General features: G+C 43.9%; 1 protein-coding gene across 1 annotated transcript in view; it reads left to right on the top strand.

Annotated features, from left to right (window-relative positions):
- The window catches only part of UBR4 (ubiquitin protein ligase E3 component n-recognin 4), a gene marked incomplete at its 5' end in the record, with an annotated part of 67,547 nt that extends 49,752 nt beyond the window's left edge, over positions 1-17,795 (top strand). The window contains 19 exon segments of the mRNA XM_009696090.1: positions 281-402; positions 822-1,019; positions 1,146-1,226; positions 3,548-3,635; positions 4,035-4,162; positions 4,607-4,714; positions 4,943-5,062; positions 5,794-5,984; positions 6,336-6,509; positions 7,044-7,143; positions 7,719-7,937; positions 8,207-8,320; positions 8,630-8,772; positions 9,083-9,208; positions 9,988-10,182; positions 12,094-12,318; positions 15,825-15,915; positions 16,498-16,660; positions 17,392-17,795. Coding sequence (XP_009694392.1) covers positions 281-402; positions 822-1,019; positions 1,146-1,226; positions 3,548-3,635; positions 4,035-4,162; positions 4,607-4,714; positions 4,943-5,062; positions 5,794-5,984; positions 6,336-6,509; positions 7,044-7,143; positions 7,719-7,937; positions 8,207-8,320; positions 8,630-8,772; positions 9,083-9,208; positions 9,988-10,182; positions 12,094-12,318; positions 15,825-15,915; positions 16,498-16,660; positions 17,392-17,456 — 2,651 coding nt within the window.
- Positions 17,796-18,476: the final 681 nt, after the last annotated feature.

Raw genomic sequence — 18,476 nt, forward strand, 5'->3', positions numbered from 1 at the left:
AGAAAAAGTAAATAACGTTCCTGGAGTCGTCTCTTATTTTCCAGGAGTTTAAACCTCCTCCTTTTTATGGGATTGCTTTACTGCAGCCCAAGCATGCAAAGGGTTTTCCTAGTAAACATACCAATAAATAGCCTTTCATCTTTTAAGTAGTGGGTATGCAAAAGAAGAGGGCACCAAAGTGTGGCGCTTATTGCAGACAGATTTATTGTGTATGCTGAGTTAAAATAGAACCTGTAAAATTGACTCCTGTGTCTTTTTTAATACTTCCGTTTCTTGGCAGGCACAGAATCTGAAACCAAAGCATTTATGGCAGTGTGTATAGAGACTGCAAAACGTTACAGCCTTGATGACTACAGGACTCCAGTCTTCATCTTTGAGAGACTCTGCAGTATTATCTATCCTGTAAGTACAGAGATGGCTGTAGCATCGCTTATAAAGTTAGACTTCTTAAATAGATACAGTTGCTTGCATTTTGGCGAAAAACCAATATTGTCTACAATAATGGTTTAATATTAGCCAGTGTGGAACTGTAGTAATATGGTATCCCGTTTGGGAGTTTTAGTACTTGGGTTCCCTGCTGTGGCATGCTCTGTGCAAAAAAGCAGAACCGGTAGTATTGTTTCATGCTGAGGAATTTGCTTACTAAATGATACTACACATACTCGAAAGGCCACATGACATGGCAATGTACCGCAGGGTGCACCAGTGACGAAAGGACTGGAGGTTTACGGACATCCTGTCACTTGCTGCCATGAAAACGCAGCAATGCGAGCGTGGTTAGGGGAAAACTTATTCACTCTGTCTGTGCTGCTGTTCTTTAGGAAGAGAATGAAGTGACCGAGTTCTTTGTAACTCTGGAGAAAGATCCCCAGCAGGAAGACTTCTTACAGGGCAGAATGCCAGGAAATCCCTACAGCAGTAATGAGCCTGGCATTGGGCCACTCATGAGGGACATCAAGAACAAAATCTGTCAGGACTGTGACCTGGTAGCTCTGCTGGAGGATGACAGTGGAATGGAGGTGAGAATGCACAAGTGTGGATTTCTTGCGCACATGCGTGGGGATGTCATTTCTAGGCAGCTGATGATTGCTAGAATGATGATGCAACGTGAGCTTGTGCTTAACTTTTTATTTTCCCTCTTACAGCTTTTGGTGAACAATAAGATCATCAGTTTGGATCTGCCTGTGGCTGAGGTCTACAAGAAGGTGTGGTGTCCCACTAACGAGGTACGTGTTATCTTCATATGTGTTAACAGCACAAAGCACCTGTCATTGATATTAACAAAAAAAAAAGGGGGGCTGGGAATCACACAAGTCAGGATTTATTTTCTGGCATATAATTTCTTGGATGTAATTGGTCAGCACCTTTCTGTGCTGTCTTAGGGTAGACTATTACTCAATTCTGCAACATAAGTGGTTTAAAAGCACATAATGCTGACCCAGGTGAGTGTATTGAACTTAGCTGTGTAGCGTATCAGATATGTGAACTGTCTTCTTGAGTAACAAAATTTCTTACATTCCTTTGGGGAAATAGCGGAACGTTGTGTCACTGCCTTTCAAAGCGCATTTCACACTCCATCTGCACGTGACAGTTTAATGCGTGTGTACAGACAGGGACACCAGATTGCTCCATCAGTCTGCACTTCCAAGATGAACCCGAGTTATTTATGCAGAGAGCATCCAACATTTCTCCATATTACTTTGCACTTCTGCTCTTGTGCTTTTTCTGTAGGGATCTCAAGAACTTAACAGATTTCATCCTACCAGTTTGCTCTTAGGAGTGTGTATTGCTTGTTTTTCAGATGAAGGAATGGACCCAACAGTCTTAAGGGACTAGTCCACCATGTCACAGTAAGCTTGTTCCAGAGGTGGATGTGGTCCAGAACAAGCTCTTTCCTTCCTTTTCTTGTAACCACTAAAATAAACTCCCACTGAGAAGGAATCCGTCAGACTAATCCAGACTAGTAGCACTTGAGATCATAAAAGAAGACTGATTTGCCCAACGTTTCCTGTTCATTCCTCATTTACTCTTGGGTTGCCGTCACCTTTGACTGAAACCTCCGTTTCCTGAAACCATTTTTTTGCTGTGCTTGTGGGGAAGAATTCAAACAAAACGGCTGTTTTCGGTGAATTATGACATGGGGAGTGGTTCTCATCAAGCTTTATTAAGTAAAAAAGCCTTCTGTACTGCAAAATCAAGCCCAAAGCTAGGTGACAGTGATAATTTTTTTGTAAGGTACCAACTTGGATAGGCAAGTGAGGTCCTGGACTTAATCTGTGAATTCTAATTTGAACTTTAATCAAGGTACTGAGGGAAACCATCGCACGTGCTGCCCCGGCCTGCCTGCCCGCTCTGAGTGGCAAAGTGCCATTGCGGTGAGATGCCGAGCGGTAGCCGACGTGTGGCTCTCCCAGGATGCAGTGCTGATGGTGAAAGGCAGGGTTTGCTCAGCGTTACTGTCAATGAACAGCTTTCATCTGTCTTCCTTTGTGTGCACCTCCGCAAAGCGCTTCTGGAGCTGCAGCTCACGTTCCCTAGGAAATAGACAAGTGCACAAGAACGCAACCTCAGGCCCCTTTTTGTTTCCCTTGTCTCTCACTGGCTTTTTTTGTTCATCTGCCATTTTACGAGGGCCCCTGTGGTGTTAATTGCTGGTCTCTAGCATGGCCTTTGAGCAGATCTTCCCCCTGGGGCTTTCCCTGTGCTTATGTATTTGCTGTGACATTAAGCACTGCTTATTCCACATTAGGCTTAGTGCGCTCTCTGACAGGTTTTCTCTCACAAGGTCTCCTGCTCCCAAATCTGGGATTTTTCTTTTCTGCTTTTTATTCAGACCTATGGATTAAAATGGAAAGTTTAGTGATATGCTGTCAGTATTTCCAGCTGGAAATGCATCTGGAAAACTAGCCCTTTCCCAGGGTAAAAGCACAGCTTGTGCTTCAGTGGGTTTGCCTGTATCATTGTAGTAATATACTGTCTTACTGAAAGCTCATTAAATTGCCTTTTACTCCTCCTCCTCCACTTTTCTATCACTGCAGATTTTATCTATTTGAAAGCACTCATCCAATTACCCTCTCCTGCTTCATTTACTGGGCTGTGTGTGATCCCTGTATTTCCCAGGTATGCTGTGCAATACCCTCAGAGGGAAAGGTTGCCGTGGAAAGCAGGCATTTCTCAATAGATAAACACGTTTTGCTTGGCTAGATCTTTCACTGGTGCTAAAGGAAACTGTTGGAGGAGATGTAAGGAGGAAGAGACTTTTATTACCAGCCTATCGATCTAATTGGCAATGCCAGGAAAAACTGGACAGACCGATAAATGATGAGTTATTGATGGTTTTGCAGGTGGTGACTTTACTGGTGTTTTTAATTCATCTCAGTAAGGGGAGAATGAGGGAGTGAAGGAATTCTCTGTGTTACCATCCACAGTCAAAACAGCACGAAGGAGAACTGAGGCTGGAATGTCTGTTACAGACTGTAACGAGAACCGGACTTGTACATAAGTGTCCACAGAGATATAGTTAATATAATGCTTTCCTCTCTTGCAGGGGGAGCCGATGAGGATCATTTACCGCATGCGAGGTTTACTAGGAGATGCAACTGAGGAATTCATCGAGTCTCTTGACTCCACTACTGGTAATGCATTTGTCTCCTGAAAGCTGGGATTAGATCTGAAAACTGAGGTTCGCTGCAGAGCGATGACACTATTATCCTTACAGCAGTGAGCTTAAAGTTGATTGACGCTTTTGCTACATTTACCTGCTTCACCTAGAGTGGAGGAGGATTTTAAAAACCCTTTAAGTGTATACTTTAAATGTGAACACTTGCATGGCACAGGGACCATTCTGCCTGGCTCTTCTTCATATTCCTGCTCATAATGCTTTTCAAATTCGATACAGTTGAAGTGACTTGAACTGCTGGTACATGTGTCCTACAGTACTCTCCATTTTTGCTGCACTGTTTTGTCCTGTGGGCTGCACAAGCTTGCCATGGCGTGGCTGCTTCCTCTCTTCACAATCTGTGTCTGTCTTGTAGATGAAGAGGAGGATGAGGAAGAAGTTTATAAGATGGCAGGTGTCATGGCCCAGTGTGGGGGCTTGGAGTGCATGCTCAACAGACTGACTGGAATCAAGGACTTCAAACAAGGCCGGCACCTCTTAACCGTGAGTCTCGGCTTCTGTTCTTTGGGGTCAGGAGTTACGTGATGGAAAATGCCACAAATGTTAATGAAGTTTAGTTGTCTGCCTTGGGTTGCAGTTTAAGTGTTGGAGCAGAGGTTTCATTTCACTAACTAATGAAAACCTGAGAAATTCCTTCTTTCCCTCTCCCATTCCTCTTGGTTAATGATTCTTTACAAAGACTTTGAAGTGTGTGGAAGCTGAGGAGTTGGTAAGACTAAATCACGTCTTGCTAGAGTGAATGTTTTCTGCCTTGGCCTTACTTGAAAATGAAAGCCGTCCTAAGGTTAATGTTGGTATAAAAATCTGGCTTGTACTTTACCCCAGAAGTCTGGAAACTAGCTATGTTATTGGGTGTTTTTAGTTTCAGCAAAATTCTCCTACTCATTTTGAAGGTGCCATAGAGAATGCGTTCTCTGTATTTTGTAGGTGCTGTTAAAACTGTTTAGTTACTGTGTGAAGGTGAAAATAAACCGTCAGCAGTTGGTCAAGCCGGAGATGAACACTTTGAATGTCATGCTGGGAACTCTTAACTTGGTAAGGGCAACATGGACTTCCATAAAGTGTTTTCTGTGGACTCCGACGAATTTAAGCTACCTCTGACTGTCATGCTGCCTTATGACAGCTACAAGAGATCTGAAATATTGCGGGACTGGCACTGCAAATTATCTGTTAGCCATTCCTTATCTCTTAGTGACTGGAAGTGTGTGGGTCAGTTAAACCAGTTACTGCTGGTGTTAGAATAACTGCTGCTATCTTCTCCAGGCTCTGGTGGCTGAGCAGGAAAGTAAGGACAGCGGAGGAGCGGCCGTGGCAGAACAGGTGCTTAGCATAATGGAGATCATACTGGATGAATCCAACGCAGAGCCTCTGAGTGAGGACAAGGTGAGTGCTTGGGGCTCTGCACGAATGGAAATGTTGACTGGGATTCAAGGCTTGCAGATATTTTATTACAGTGATGCTGAGCGTCAGGAGCTGTAGAGGAGTGCTAAATGGGAGTCTAACCCTTGTTACGCTTGCTGGCATGTCTTAGCAGGCCTTGAAGGTAGGGCAGGAGGAGCACCCTGAACCAAAAGTACTGGGAGGCTTCTTTTGGATGATTCTTGCACAGTCAGGGTGGGTGTTATTAGACACTGCTTGGATCCCTTCCTTGCCGCTTTGGGCCACAGGCCAGTGAGAGACAAGAAAAGACACAGCTCTGCTTTGTTTTTTTGAGTGTTTTCATACATGTTGAAAACGTGATTGATTTTTCCAGCTGAGGAGAAAAATTGTATCTCAACTACACTGAGAATGAGAAGAGTTTCTTGATCATCTTTCGAAACTCTTGGTGTATAGGAATCTGACATCCTTTGGGCTAAAATTATGCGACCTTTTTGACTAGAAAATTCTCCAATAGCAAGTGGAAGAAGTCAGTTGTCAGCTAGAGGAGTTGTTGCAGCCAATCCACAAGACATTTGGGAATGAGGCAGGGTTTTGTTCTTCATCAGGCTATCTTTTCAGGGTCTAGAGCTCTAATCCTTCAAGACTGGAGTAGTCTACCAGCTGCTAGAGTTAGAGTTTTCTTGAACAGTGTAGATTTATTCCTGAACATAAATCATGCTCTTCTTCCTCTGCAGGGTAACCTCCTCCTAACTGGTGACAAAGATCAGCTGGTAATGTTGCTTGATCAGATTAACAGCACTTTTGTCCGTTCCAATCTCAGCGTCTTGCAAGGCCTGTTACGCATCATCCCTTACCTGTCCTTCGGGGAAATGGAGAAAATGCAGATTCTGGTTGATCGATTCAAACCCTACTGTAATTTTGACAAGTATGTTGTCATATTTCAACTAAAAGCATGTGAAATCAGTTTTCCTGACAAGCCTGTACCTTTTTTTTTTTTCTCATTGATGCTTACTTCAGTGTAATGCAAAGCTTCAAAGATTCCCAGTGCATAAGCTTAATTTTCAATTTCACCTCTAAGTGATTTTTAAAAGAAATATGTGAACATGTAGCTCAAGAAATAGAGCTTTAGAGTACATTCTGAGATGATAAGGGTCTGAGTAGCTTTTCTGAGTCTCTGAGCTGGAGTTAGGTACATGCGTTCAGCAATAATGTAATGAGAATTACAGGCAGAGATTTCTGGAGAGCCTCCAAGTTACCATTTCTTCTTTTTGTTCAGGTATGATGAGGAGCACAGTGGAGATGATAAAGTTTTTCTAGACTGCTTCTGTAAAATAGCAGCGGGAATAAAGAACAACAGCAACGGCCATCAGCTGAAAGATCTCATCCTTCAGAAGGGAATTACGCAGAATGCCCTTGACTACATGAAAAAGCACATTCCTAGTGCAAAGAAGTAAGAGTCGCTACTTAATGTATGTGATAATCCTGAACATCCTTCTCCCATGTCATCACCACAACAATCTTCCAAGAAAGCCGTTAACAAGTCCACGTTCAGAAGCATTTAGATTTGGTACAGCTGCGATGCAGAGGGTCTGGTGAGACCGTGCTACTCTAGAGATGGGCTAAAAAGCCTGTCATCTTCCCATTTGATACCCATCCAAGCCAATTTCCTGGATATCCCAATGCTTGTGTTTCCTGCTTGTTCCTTATCTATTGCACTGTAGCAGAGCTTTTGCTATTGATGGCCAGCTCACAAATACAAAACAAATCCCAAAGCTAAGAGTTGACACTATGACTGTTAGCGTGCACAACATGGAAGTGGGAGTGTGAATGTCACTTCATTAATTAATGGAGGAGGGACACAGGGGGAAGGGTGCTTGTATTGCCTGCAGCCTGTGCTCTGCAAGCTGTGCTGCTGGCTGATCGCCAAGTGCCTTTTCGGAACGGGTGACTGTACTTCAGCTGCTGCCTCTTGTTTTCTGTGCAGTTTGGATGCAGACATATGGAAGAAATTCTTATCTCGACCTGCACTTCCTTTTATCCTGCGCCTGCTCCGTGGACTTGCCACACAGCACCCTGCTACGCAGGTAAGGAGATTGTCCCGAAAGCCAAGTAGGACATGGCTGGCTTGGTACGCTGCTTTTTGTGGCTGTAGCTAAGCAGTTATTTCTGTAGTAGTTTATTCTACGCTGGTTTTTGTTAGGCTTGGAGAGACACACCAGCTTCAGGCATCATCTGCTAGTCCAGAAAAGTCTGGAGGGCAGAGGTTTTGACTTAAACATCTTCTCATTGTGTGTGGTGTGAGATTTACACACCAATGCAAAGAGAAGGTGATTTAGGATTGTGAACTATATAGTATTGATAGGCTTCTCGGGGCCTGAGTGTTGTTTTAAGAATGTTCTTTATCCAACATCCACATCTGACCTCCACATCTGACCTCTTAGTAATGGCGAGTGTAGAGGCCAAAGTGCCCCAGTCTCATATGCAGTTTTAGAGTCCAGGGTCCGTAATGTAAGAGCATCAAAGAAGAAAGTAAGACACTTGGCAAAAATTGTTCCAGATCGGTGCTTCTGCTCAGCTGTCATGGGTGGGATTAGAGGGAACAGGTACTGTTATGTGCACCCTTTTTCTGAAGAAAGTGCCGTGTTCCAATCCCTATTAGGTGCTAATCGGTACAGACTCGATTACCAACCTGCACAAACTGGAGCAGGTGTCCAGTGATGAAGGGATCGGGACGTTAGCAGAGAATCTTCTGGAGGCACTAAGGGAACATCCAGAGGTGAATAAGAAGATTGACGCTGCCCGGAAGGAGACGCGTGCAGAGAAGAAGCGTATGGCCATGGCAATGAGACAGAAGGCCTTGGGCACTCTGGGGATGACGGTAATGTCTGTTTGCACTGACGGCAGACTGGAGATCTAATGATCTTTTATTTCTCTCTTGCTAAAACTGCCACACAAGGAATTGTGTAAAATGATTTATTGACAAATATTGCAGAGCTCAAGCCCACGGTTTGCCTGGTGCTGCTGGGAGAGTAAATACGGTTGCTAATAGCAGGCTGGGAAGTGGGTTGGGCATTCCAGTTACAGTGGTGGGGATGGTGGTGTTCATCATTGTCTTTTTAACCTGCTTGAGCTGGTTTTCTCTTTCAGACAAATGAGAAGGGTCAGGTAGTGACCAAGACTGCGCTGCTTAAACAGATGGAGGAGCTTATAGAAGAACCAGGTCTGACTTGCTGCATCTGCCGGGAAGGATACAAGTTTCAGGTAAAGTGAGATACATTTGCAAAGCCCTCACACCAGCTGAGGGGACTTGCCAGTATCTGGCTGCACAAGGGTTGGTGCATTGCCCCTGGGAGATCGGGAGATCTCAGGTTTGGTTCTTGGGATCAATAATTCCAGAGGTGGTTGGGAAGTGGAAGTATGTTTCCAGTGAAAGCTGGGAAAAAAGATTTGCTCAGTCTAAGTTTGAGGTAGGGACTATGAGAGATGAAGTTCAGTGCAGTGTCGAAACGTACAAAGTGTGAACTGTTACAGCTGTGAGTGATCTCTAACATCGCTATTGCGTTATTGCAGCCTACGAAAGTCCTAGGTATTTATACTTTCACCAAACGCGTTGCACTAGAGGAGTTTGAGAACAAGCCCCGAAAACAGCAGGGGTACAGCACAGTCTCTCACTTCAACATTGTCCACTACGATTGTCACCTTGCAGCTGTAAGGTACGTTCTGATCACAAGCTGGATAGTGGTGGTTGATGTTATTTTCCAAGGTGGTTTGTGAGCGTGGTACTCGGCCTTGTAACTCAGGGTGGGTTTGCTTGTGAGTTGATCACTTTGCAGACTGGTGACAACCATGGGCTTCTCTGTTGTGGTCTGCTTTAACTTGCCAAATAGAAGTCAGGCCTGGACGCTGAAAAGTGAAGTCCGTAATTTAAAGAAGCTGTGGAATTGTCAATTTTTTGACGGTTTCTTAGACAAAAACGTGCATACTTCTGACTTGGCCTGGTTGTGGCTTGCTTTCTCAATGCAGACTTGCTCGCGGACGTGAAGAATGGGAGAGTGCAGCCCTACAAAATGCCAACACCAAGTGTAATGGGCTCCTGCCAGTCTGGGGACCTCATGTGCCAGAGTCTGCTTTTGCTACTTGCTTAGCACGGTGAGTAGAAAAAGTTACTTCTTGGGCTGTTTTGCATTTGAGTAGGTGAGTCAGTACGTTACCACAGAGCCATGCTAGTTTCAAACCATGGAATCAAAGATGATGGCAGCTAAATCTTAGTAAGCCTGAGCCATTTCAGATTCTGCCATCAAGAGTACATGTCTTAAAAACGTGCAGGTGTCTGTTTCCTTCTGGATTTCATCTAAATAAAGTCATTACCTCCTTAGCCCCCAGTTACTCCTGAAGATGTAGTGTGCAGTAACAATATTGATTCATTTGTGGCCAGTGACCCCCTGCTTTATCGAACAAAGCCGTCTGACACCAACAGATTCCTTTGTGTTAGATTTCCACACCTCTGTTGGATGGCAGTGAGTTACAGTGGCCTGGTCACTCACCTTGGGCAGATGGAGATGGTTCATCTTGTTGTCGGTATTCTGGCCCACTTTCTGCTGGGTTTGTACAGTCACGTTAGAAATCGGGAGCGGTAACATCTTTAATGCGTTTCAGCCAGGGAGCTGCATCCCAAGCCCTGGACATGGGAAGAGATAGTATTGATGAGTGTATGTATATATGCAGATGGAATTGGATTTGCCAGAGTAAGCTAAGAGCCTCCTTTTGGGGAGGTTAAATAAAGGTAGCCGTGATTGCATTTTTATCTTACTTATTCTTTAAAGCTTTTCTATTAAATACTTGCTCAGATTCTGAGCTGTGGTGTGGAAGAGGAAACTTTATTGAAGTTTTTAAAGGGTTTTTAATAAAGTAACGCTGCTGTTTTTCAGACACAACACGTACCTCCAGGAATGCACAGGGCAGCGGGAACCCACCTACCAGCTCAATGTCCATGACATTAAACTGCTATTTCTCCGTTTTGCGATGGAGCAATCGTTCAGCGTAGATACTGGAGGAGGAGGAAGGGAGAGCAACATACACCTCATTCCATACATAATCCACACGGTGCTCTACGTCCTCAACACGTCAGTACCTTTCTCTTAGCAGCAACCTTTGCCTTCCACTCTTAGTCTCAGAAAGGTCTACAAGGGCTGCAGCCTGGGCTTTGTTACATGCATGTGGCAAGAAAGATGGGAAATAGCACAAAAGTTTTATGAGGAACCAAATTGCACATCTATAGCAGACTATTAGAGGTTTACATTGTTTGGAGTAAAGCGTTGCTGCCTGAACTTGCAGGATAACAGGGAACCCATTGAATAAAAGCAATTGGGAATTAGCTTCTCTTTCCATTCTAGATATAATTATTACCTCTGGAGTGAACAACACTGCCAGCTTAATTTTCTCTGGAGTAGACAGAAAAGAGAGACTATGATGAAGTAATTGTTATTAGTTGAAAACTTCACCCTGGTATCATTCTATCCGAATTAAAAGAACATAATCAGTTTTGTTTCCAGTTTTGACATACTGGAATTGTCCTGTAGGGTTCAGGTCCATCATATTTTCGTGACATTTTCTAGATTTTTTTTTTCTATTATTATTATTTTTTTACCAATAAACGACAGCATAGGAACACTTCTGCTGAAGTGTTTCAGTAAGAACTTATTTATGCAAAGCATAATAAGATCAGGGCGTGATTTGGCTTGACACTATGTCTAAGTGTACAAATGTATAGGCACCTAAATGCTTTGCAATGCATGAGCTGGCTCTGATAATACAGTACCCCATATGAAAATGTAATGCCCATACACCTTTCAGTTGTGTAGATAGATACTGGAAAGTAATACTAATTAGATGAGGGTATAAATGTTAAAATACATGCCTCTTCAACCAAGGTCACTCCAAATGGAGTGCAATGAAATCTCTCTCACTTTCCTGCCTGGAACTAATCAACGTTTTGGCTCTAATACAATTTGTTTATTGTTTTTAATATCTATCTCCAGATCCCTGTGCTATTGTTTTCTGAGTCCCTTGGGAGACAAATAAATGAAACTATTCTTTTCATCTTGTTAGTCTGCTTACTGGCACCAGAGCGCCCTGAACCCGCTGTGCGGCTGTTGTATAAAAATGCATTATGTAGTTTCCAGACATTTTTTTCTCAAGACACATTGATATTAAATGGAGAAAATGAAGAGCTACTAGTTGGCTACCAGCTGCATCATGTAGCAAATGAAAAGGTCGCACAACACTGACACCAGACACAACTTTATCTGCTAGGATACTGCTTTATACCTTCCTCATAGGGAGATTATATCTGACTTAAAAATCGAGGGCCCTACCTGGCTGGCAGCATCTTCCTGATGAAGTGGAGCAATAGACTGTGGTAGTGTGTTACAACTTTGTAAAATCTACTGTAACACAGAGTTTGCACAGTCAGCTCTGGGGTGTCAGAACTACTGAAGAGACTGGAGCTAGGGGAAAGGGAAAAAAATCGTATGTATAAGCTTACAGTAAATACACTATCTTTTTGTTTTTGAAATTGGCCTGTATCTTCTCAGTGATTGCTTTTGCGGTAGATGAATAACATAAATTGATTCTAAGGTCTGGCTCTAGGAGCTGCAGTCACGTGCTTAGTGTCAGATGGGAGATGGTACAACTTTGAACACATGGACTAGCTGGCCTGACTCTATTTTTCCTCTAAAAAATAGAAAAAAAGCTCTACAGTAGTATTGCCCTCTGTTGGGGCAATGCCAACTGCCTTGCAAACCTCTCTAGTACCATTCGCAGCTCCAAGGGAAAGTGAGTTTGCTAGGCTTATATTCTTCCTTGGGAGCAAATGCTCAACCAGTGGATGAATTTGGGGAAAACCTGATGGTGCCAGGCTAGCACTGCTTTTTCCTGTGTCGAACTGCACGAGTGCACTACCTCAAAGGTCCTGAGAAGTAGCAAATTAACATGTAAGAACCAGAGCAGCTGCTGAAGCTTTTCTTGTGTTTCAGAACTCGAGCAACTTCGAGGGAGGAGAAAAACCTCCAGAGCTTCCTGGAGCACCCCAAAGAGAAGTGGGTGGAGAGTGCCTACGAAGTGGACGGGCCCCATTATTACACCGTGCTGGCGCTGCACATCTCACCCCCCGAGAAGTGGAAAGCCATGCGAGTGGAGATCCTCAAGAGGCTCCTCGTCACCTCCCACGCGAGAGTGGTGTCACCAGGGGGAGCCAGCAGGTTAGCCACCGCCCCACGGCTGCTCCGCAGCTGCCAGCTTGCTCCTGTTCCCGTCACAGCAGTCAGGGTGGCTTGTGGGGAGCTAAGGAAAGGAGCGTGCATATTTTGGAACAGCAGATACTAACTCTTCTGAGTAGCTTTGTACTCGGCGTTGCTGAGGTATGAGCAGGAGCGTTCGCTTCTGGATGGTTTTTTGAAGTGGGTCGATCAGCTGATCAGTGGAAACGATGCTTTTCCTAGGAGTGTAGCTAAAAGTAGGAAATGGTAAGATGCTTATTTCCCCCCCCACCTCAAGTGAAACGCTGGAGTAACTTCTGTTGGGTGCCGTTTCAAAGCTGCTAGCGTGCCCTCTGCTTGCCTTACTGAAGAACCTGTTCCTGTGCTCTTTTGATCAGTGCACCAGCTGCCTTAAATAGAAAAATAGAAATAGAAATCAAATGCCATTGCTTTTAAAAAAGAAAAAAAACTCAATAGCAGCTGTCAAGCACTTGAAGTACAAGAATAAGTGGCTGTGCCTGCCTGACAAAAGCACATATTTCCAGAGAAGGAAGGGGAATTCTAGTTTCTGAAAAGATGATTTTAAATAGCTGTCATAATTAGGAATAAAGTCATTATTATTCTAAGTCGCCTTAAAGGGCATTCTTATTCTGATGACATTAATTATGTGTTTGATAAAGTCATTACATTGTAGTAACACACAACACAGCATGCATCAATGCTATTAGAGGCATCAAAAGTGAAAGAGCCCTTAAAGGGGCTCCCGTATTGATTTCTGTGCCAGTTTCTGCTGTTCAAGCTCAGCCTGCTCTGTGTTCCTGTCTCCTATTTCCACCACCCTGCCTGAGTTGTGGGAAAGGGGGTTTAACAGTTGCAAGAGATATTACTGTGGAGGTCTGTTTTCTCAGACACAAGGGCGTGCAGCTTTTCGTGTGGCCTGCGAAAGAGACTGGTAAAGGAAGGCCCCTGTGTGGGTTTGCTGTGGATGTTTGGTGTTCTTTAAAACCCTCAGTAAATGATTCTCTTTCTTTCCCAGCTTCTCTCTAAGCATGTGTGTAATAAAAGCGTGTTGAAACAGACATAGCAAGAAACTTCCAGCTAAACCATCCAATCTCGGGAATTTCAGGGGAAAACACTCAGAAATAGTTCTCAGGAATTATGTCAAGGTTTATTCAAGGGCTTTCTTTAATCCCTGCAGACTAAGAGAGCACAAAGCCTTCCACTGGTAATACCTCTCAGAAATAGAAATATGGCAATTCTTATTTCCAAGGTCTCTGCTTATTTATTCTTGTGGAAAATCAGGAAGAGGGTGATGGACGGTGAAATGCTCTGCAGATAAGTGCCAATATCTTGAATTTGTAAGCTAAGGCAAAGAGGAAGCCAGTGTCTGTAACATCAGAGTAACACATCTGCATACAAAAGATTAAAATTAGCATTCCACGTTAGATGCAGTACAAGGGTGTTATCTGGGAGCACCGCTGTTCAGCGTACATCGGGGTGGTGTGGACTGAAGGTGAGAGAGACGCAAGGACTCGCTGCTACCGTTACTGGGGGAGATGGAGAGAAGTCGCTATAGGAACCAACAGTGCATCTAAAAGCAGCTGAGGGTCAACTCGTGATCCTAAAAAGGGCCTGTAAATCTTACTAATGAAGATGCAGGCAGTATGCTACTTTCCCTCACATTTAAATGAAGGCAACAAATACTGCCTGTGCCCTATCCTGTGGTTAGGTGTTTTATCTAGCTGCTCAGCTGGATGAGTCAGTGTAAGACAGATTTGAGGAGAATCTAGCCAAAAAAGTCTTCTGTCTCTGCCAGGAGCTACAGCTATCGCAGTCTGTCTGCAAGACGAGCGAGAGATGCTCAGCACCCTCCGTGTTTTAGAAACACTTTGTATTTAAACCCAAAGATGAAATCAGCAGAATGGATAGGAGTTCTGGGTTTGTTCTTTTTTTGTAAATATAATTTACACATTTCAAAGAACTGAATCAAGTGACCAATTACCTGCTCGTTATTACTGAACCAAGAATTCTGACTAGAAAAATGCTAGAGACACTTTTCAGTATAGCTTTCGTCTGGAGTTTGGGAGGAAAATATCCTTCTGATCTTTTTCCCTTTGCTCCTGACTGTGACCTTTCTAAAATATTCATGAGAGAAGCATGGCTCCCACAGTGTTAATGTCTAACTTTCTGGTGGCAATCCATGTGTAGCTGATGAGGCTGAACCAGCTTACATTAATGAAAATGCAGCAGCTATTATCTGAAGTAGCTGTTCCAGAAGGTAGCTACCAGACTTAACCCACAAGGGCCTTTTAGTTTTCAATTAAAGGAGCAGACTCCAATTAGATCAAAACCATTCACATGAAAAGAAACTCTGTCTTGCAGTATTTGGGAGTCTAGAATTAGCCTCGCTCTGAGTTGCTGTTCTTCCCGTGGAAATTTAGTCACCTTTACTAATTGGTTTTCCTTTAAATAATTAAGCCTAGCTGCCCAAGCAGGCTGCCACCTACCAAGCTGTCTGTTTTAAGGGCAGACGCACAAATGTAGCCTTTTAGAATAAGAGCAGCAAAATGTTCATTTCCCCAAAAAAAACCCAGTTTGTGGCAGATTGCAGTTGGACCCGTGATGAGAATATACCCTTTTGTCTTGCTGACTTGAGTCAGTGGCAGCTGAGCTAGTTCTGGATGCATAAAAAAGGGCACTTTTTTTTTTTTCCCAAAGCTTTTAAGTGGTGAGCAGGAAGCGGCATGTGATGGAGGCAGATGTACCTGAGAAACGCATGCAAGAAAATTCCAAACCCATTAGAGTTGCTGGCAGGAGGTTCCACCTTGCCAGAACTTGTTTGTGATTAATCCTGTAAACTTTGGGAGCTGTTATCCCAGGACAGCTCTGTACCTTTTATAGCATTTCTTCAGCCAGGTGCTGAATTTCCAAAAGAAGTCCTTTCATGGCAATAGAATAACCAAGAAGATATTAAATGGAAATGCCTCTGTTTCTTCAAGGACAAGATGTTTCCCTCAGAGTCTTTCAGAAACACTTTTGTGAGTTAGAAGCAAAAATACGTTCTCTGCCATTGATACAGACTGTGACTCAAACCTAGATTTTGTTATTTCTTCAGGAATCTGCTGTACTCCAAGTAGGAGCATACAGATGGGGGCTGTGTGTTGTTTTTTCCAACTTTGCTGTTGACTTCCTACATAATCTTAGCAGTACGCCTCCTCTCTGCTTGTTTTCTTCCTGTGAAATACGGTTTTGTTGGCTAACCTGCGTTGGTTATGCTAGGTGCAGCTGGTAAAGTGACTTCCTAGCCATAGGAATCGTTGCACAGAAACCACGGATACCTAATGTTTGTTTCGTATCCAAAAGCACACAGCAAAGCTTACTCAGAGCCATTCCCCATGTGTATTATTGATAGGCTTTTTGGCCGTTTCAGCTTTCATGCTATTCATCAAATTGGTTACCAAAGCATAGTAAAGTGATTAACTCAAAGATTGATTTCATTATCTTTCTAGACTGGCAGATAAGACAGTGAAGGAATACGCAACATACCGCTCTGGCCTTCTCTTCTGGGCCCTAGTAGATCTCATTTACAACATGTTCAAGGTAAGAAAAAAACATTGAAATTCATCTGTATCAGCTTTGTAACCCGAACAACTACACACATTTGAAATAGAAGATGGAGTTTGATGCCCCTTTTCCTGAGATTCTTGTAAACATAAAACTCACCTTCTGTGAGCAGCAAGGCTGCAAGAGGTTGCCTGTCCTTACTGTCCCCTTGCAATTTGGTATCTAAACAATTGAGAGGCTTTTCCAGTTTGCAGCACTCCTCCTGTGTTGTGTATTTGCTTATTTTTTTCTGATCATGGTTCGCTAAAGCAAGGACATCCAGAGCTGCACCAGGGAGACGGTTGGGTAAGGAAGGAGGTAGGGGCATCCACCAGAAAGAATCTTGCAGCTTCCAAAGAGGGTTAAATAATTAGGGTGAGAATTTGCCTGTGACCTTATTTGCATCCTGTACAAAAAGATTATAAAGTCACTTCTGGGGTAACTTTGTCTATGTGGCTTGTTTACAAGAGGCAGGGGATGCAAGTCCAAAAGCAACAGGAGAAGGCATCAGGGTTTGCAGTTATTCTTCTAAATAGTTATTTTTTCGGGCTGATTTGGTCCCATTTTCCCCTCTTGTAGAAGGTGCCTACCAGTAACACGGAGGGAGGCTGGTCCTACTCTCTTGCTGAATTCATACGACACAATGACATGCCAATACACGAAGCTGCAGACAAGGCCCTGAAAACCTTCCAGGAGGAATTCATGCCAGTTGAAACGTTTTCTGAGTTTTTGGATGTGGCTGGTAAGTGTGCGCTTTCCCTTTTATAGGCTGTCTTATGCAACTCATGACTGCCGCTTGCTTGAGACAGCAGCATTCCTGACACTGCTGCAGCAGCTTGTTTGTACGAGGCAGCGAGAGGAGGAGACCTCGGCACTCCAGCTATGGCCTAAGCTATTTCAAAAACAATTGGGAGACATGCTTGAGCATCCCCAGACAGGAAAATTTCTCTCACCTCATCCTGCGGGTCCTCCCCCTGCTCTGTTAAATGTACATATTTACATCACAGCTTGAAGGTGGTTTGGGGTATATGTGGTTTGAAGGCTGATAAACAGCTGTGACCATGTGCTAGAGGCAGCAGTTCAATGCGGCGAGGGTTCCTGCCGTAGGGATTTTGGTATCCCCAGGAGTCAGGAGATGCTGAAAATTAATGTGCAGAGAAGCTACTCTTACTTCTGTCACAAGTTAGTTGTGCCCCAGGCCAGTCTCTCACTGTCCCACGTATGGAGCTGCCAGGCAGGATCCCTGTAGTAGCTCTGCTGCACAAGAGCAAGGGCCATATGGATTTCATGTACACACTTTGGTCCCTTCTGCACATGCATCCAACAAGGGTTTATCTTCGTCTTGTCCATACTTAAAATAACATTGCAGCTGTCATTATTAACTTACACGTGCCCTAGCCCAAATCCCTGATGTGGGCAGGAAAAACCGTGTTGTGGATCTAATTATTCTGTATTGTCTTCTTTTGTTTAAAGGACTCTTATCAGAAATCAATGATCCCGACAGCTTCCTCAAAGATCTTTTGAACTCCATCCCCTGAGCCGCCAGCACAAAGAAGCGTTGGGCAGAGACTACACTAGCTTGCCTTCCATCCCTTTGTGTTCCTCCTTGTGCAGTCTGTCCCTTCCCTGAGGAGTGCTGCAGTTTTTTGGGTTTTTGTTGGTTTTTGGTTTGTTTTTTTTTATTTTCTACCATTTTTTCTTCTTGGAGTGATTTGGAATTTAGATTTGTTTTATCTTGTATTTCAGTGCTTCTATCTGTAAAGCCTTGTGTATTCAAGCTGGTTGAAAGAACTTGTACAGAGAGGAATCCAAACCGGTAAATCTTAATGCTTTAGTGTGCACCTCTTTGAAATGAAATAAATCGAACAAATGGGTAAGATGGGTTTGACTAGTACTTGAACCATGCAGTAGCCTAAATGCCAAGTTCTTTCACATCTTTTCTTTCAGAGCTCCTTCTCTCAGGGCTCAGAGCGGCTGCTCTTTCCGGCCCGTAGTCTGGACAAGGAGGTACAGGAAACAAAAGGCTCGTAGTGAGCAAGGAAGCAAACTGACCCTGTCTTTACTGATTGTACATGCGGAGCAGGTTTCCCCTGTGGGACATGAGCCTTAGAGACTCGTGGACAGCAAGGACAGTGTTTCCTTCCACCCCTTCTTCACCTGGGTGAGGGCAGCTGTCCCGGCCGCAGTCCTCTCCCCTGGCGCTTCGTGTTACCCCTCCCCAAGGCATCTTGCAGACCACGGTGTCTTTCCTGACTCTGCTCTCGCGAAGGCTGTATTCAAAGCAGGCGCGCATGTTGTTGCCTCCGGTCGCATAGTACTGATGGCGATGTTACCTCTAGAGGGGTGCTACTCACATCAAATTTGTTTTCTCTCTCTGGTAAAATTTCCAGCTTCAGCAAAATGCATGAAAAATAGACACTGTGCACTTCTTGAGATGGCCACTTGCCCTTTGGATAGCTTGCATTTTGGGGTGCATGGCCTGACCCGAAGCCAAGCACCTGCTTTGAATACAGCCTTGCCTTTTCTCACCCAGTTGTGCATGCTGCTAACTTACCTTT

The sequence above is a fragment of the Cariama cristata genome, unplaced genomic scaffold, assembly GCF_000690535.1.
Source record: "Cariama cristata isolate BGI_N322 unplaced genomic scaffold, ASM69053v1 scaffold17272, whole genome shotgun sequence".
NCBI lineage: Eukaryota > Metazoa > Chordata > Aves > Cariamiformes > Cariamidae > Cariama > Cariama cristata.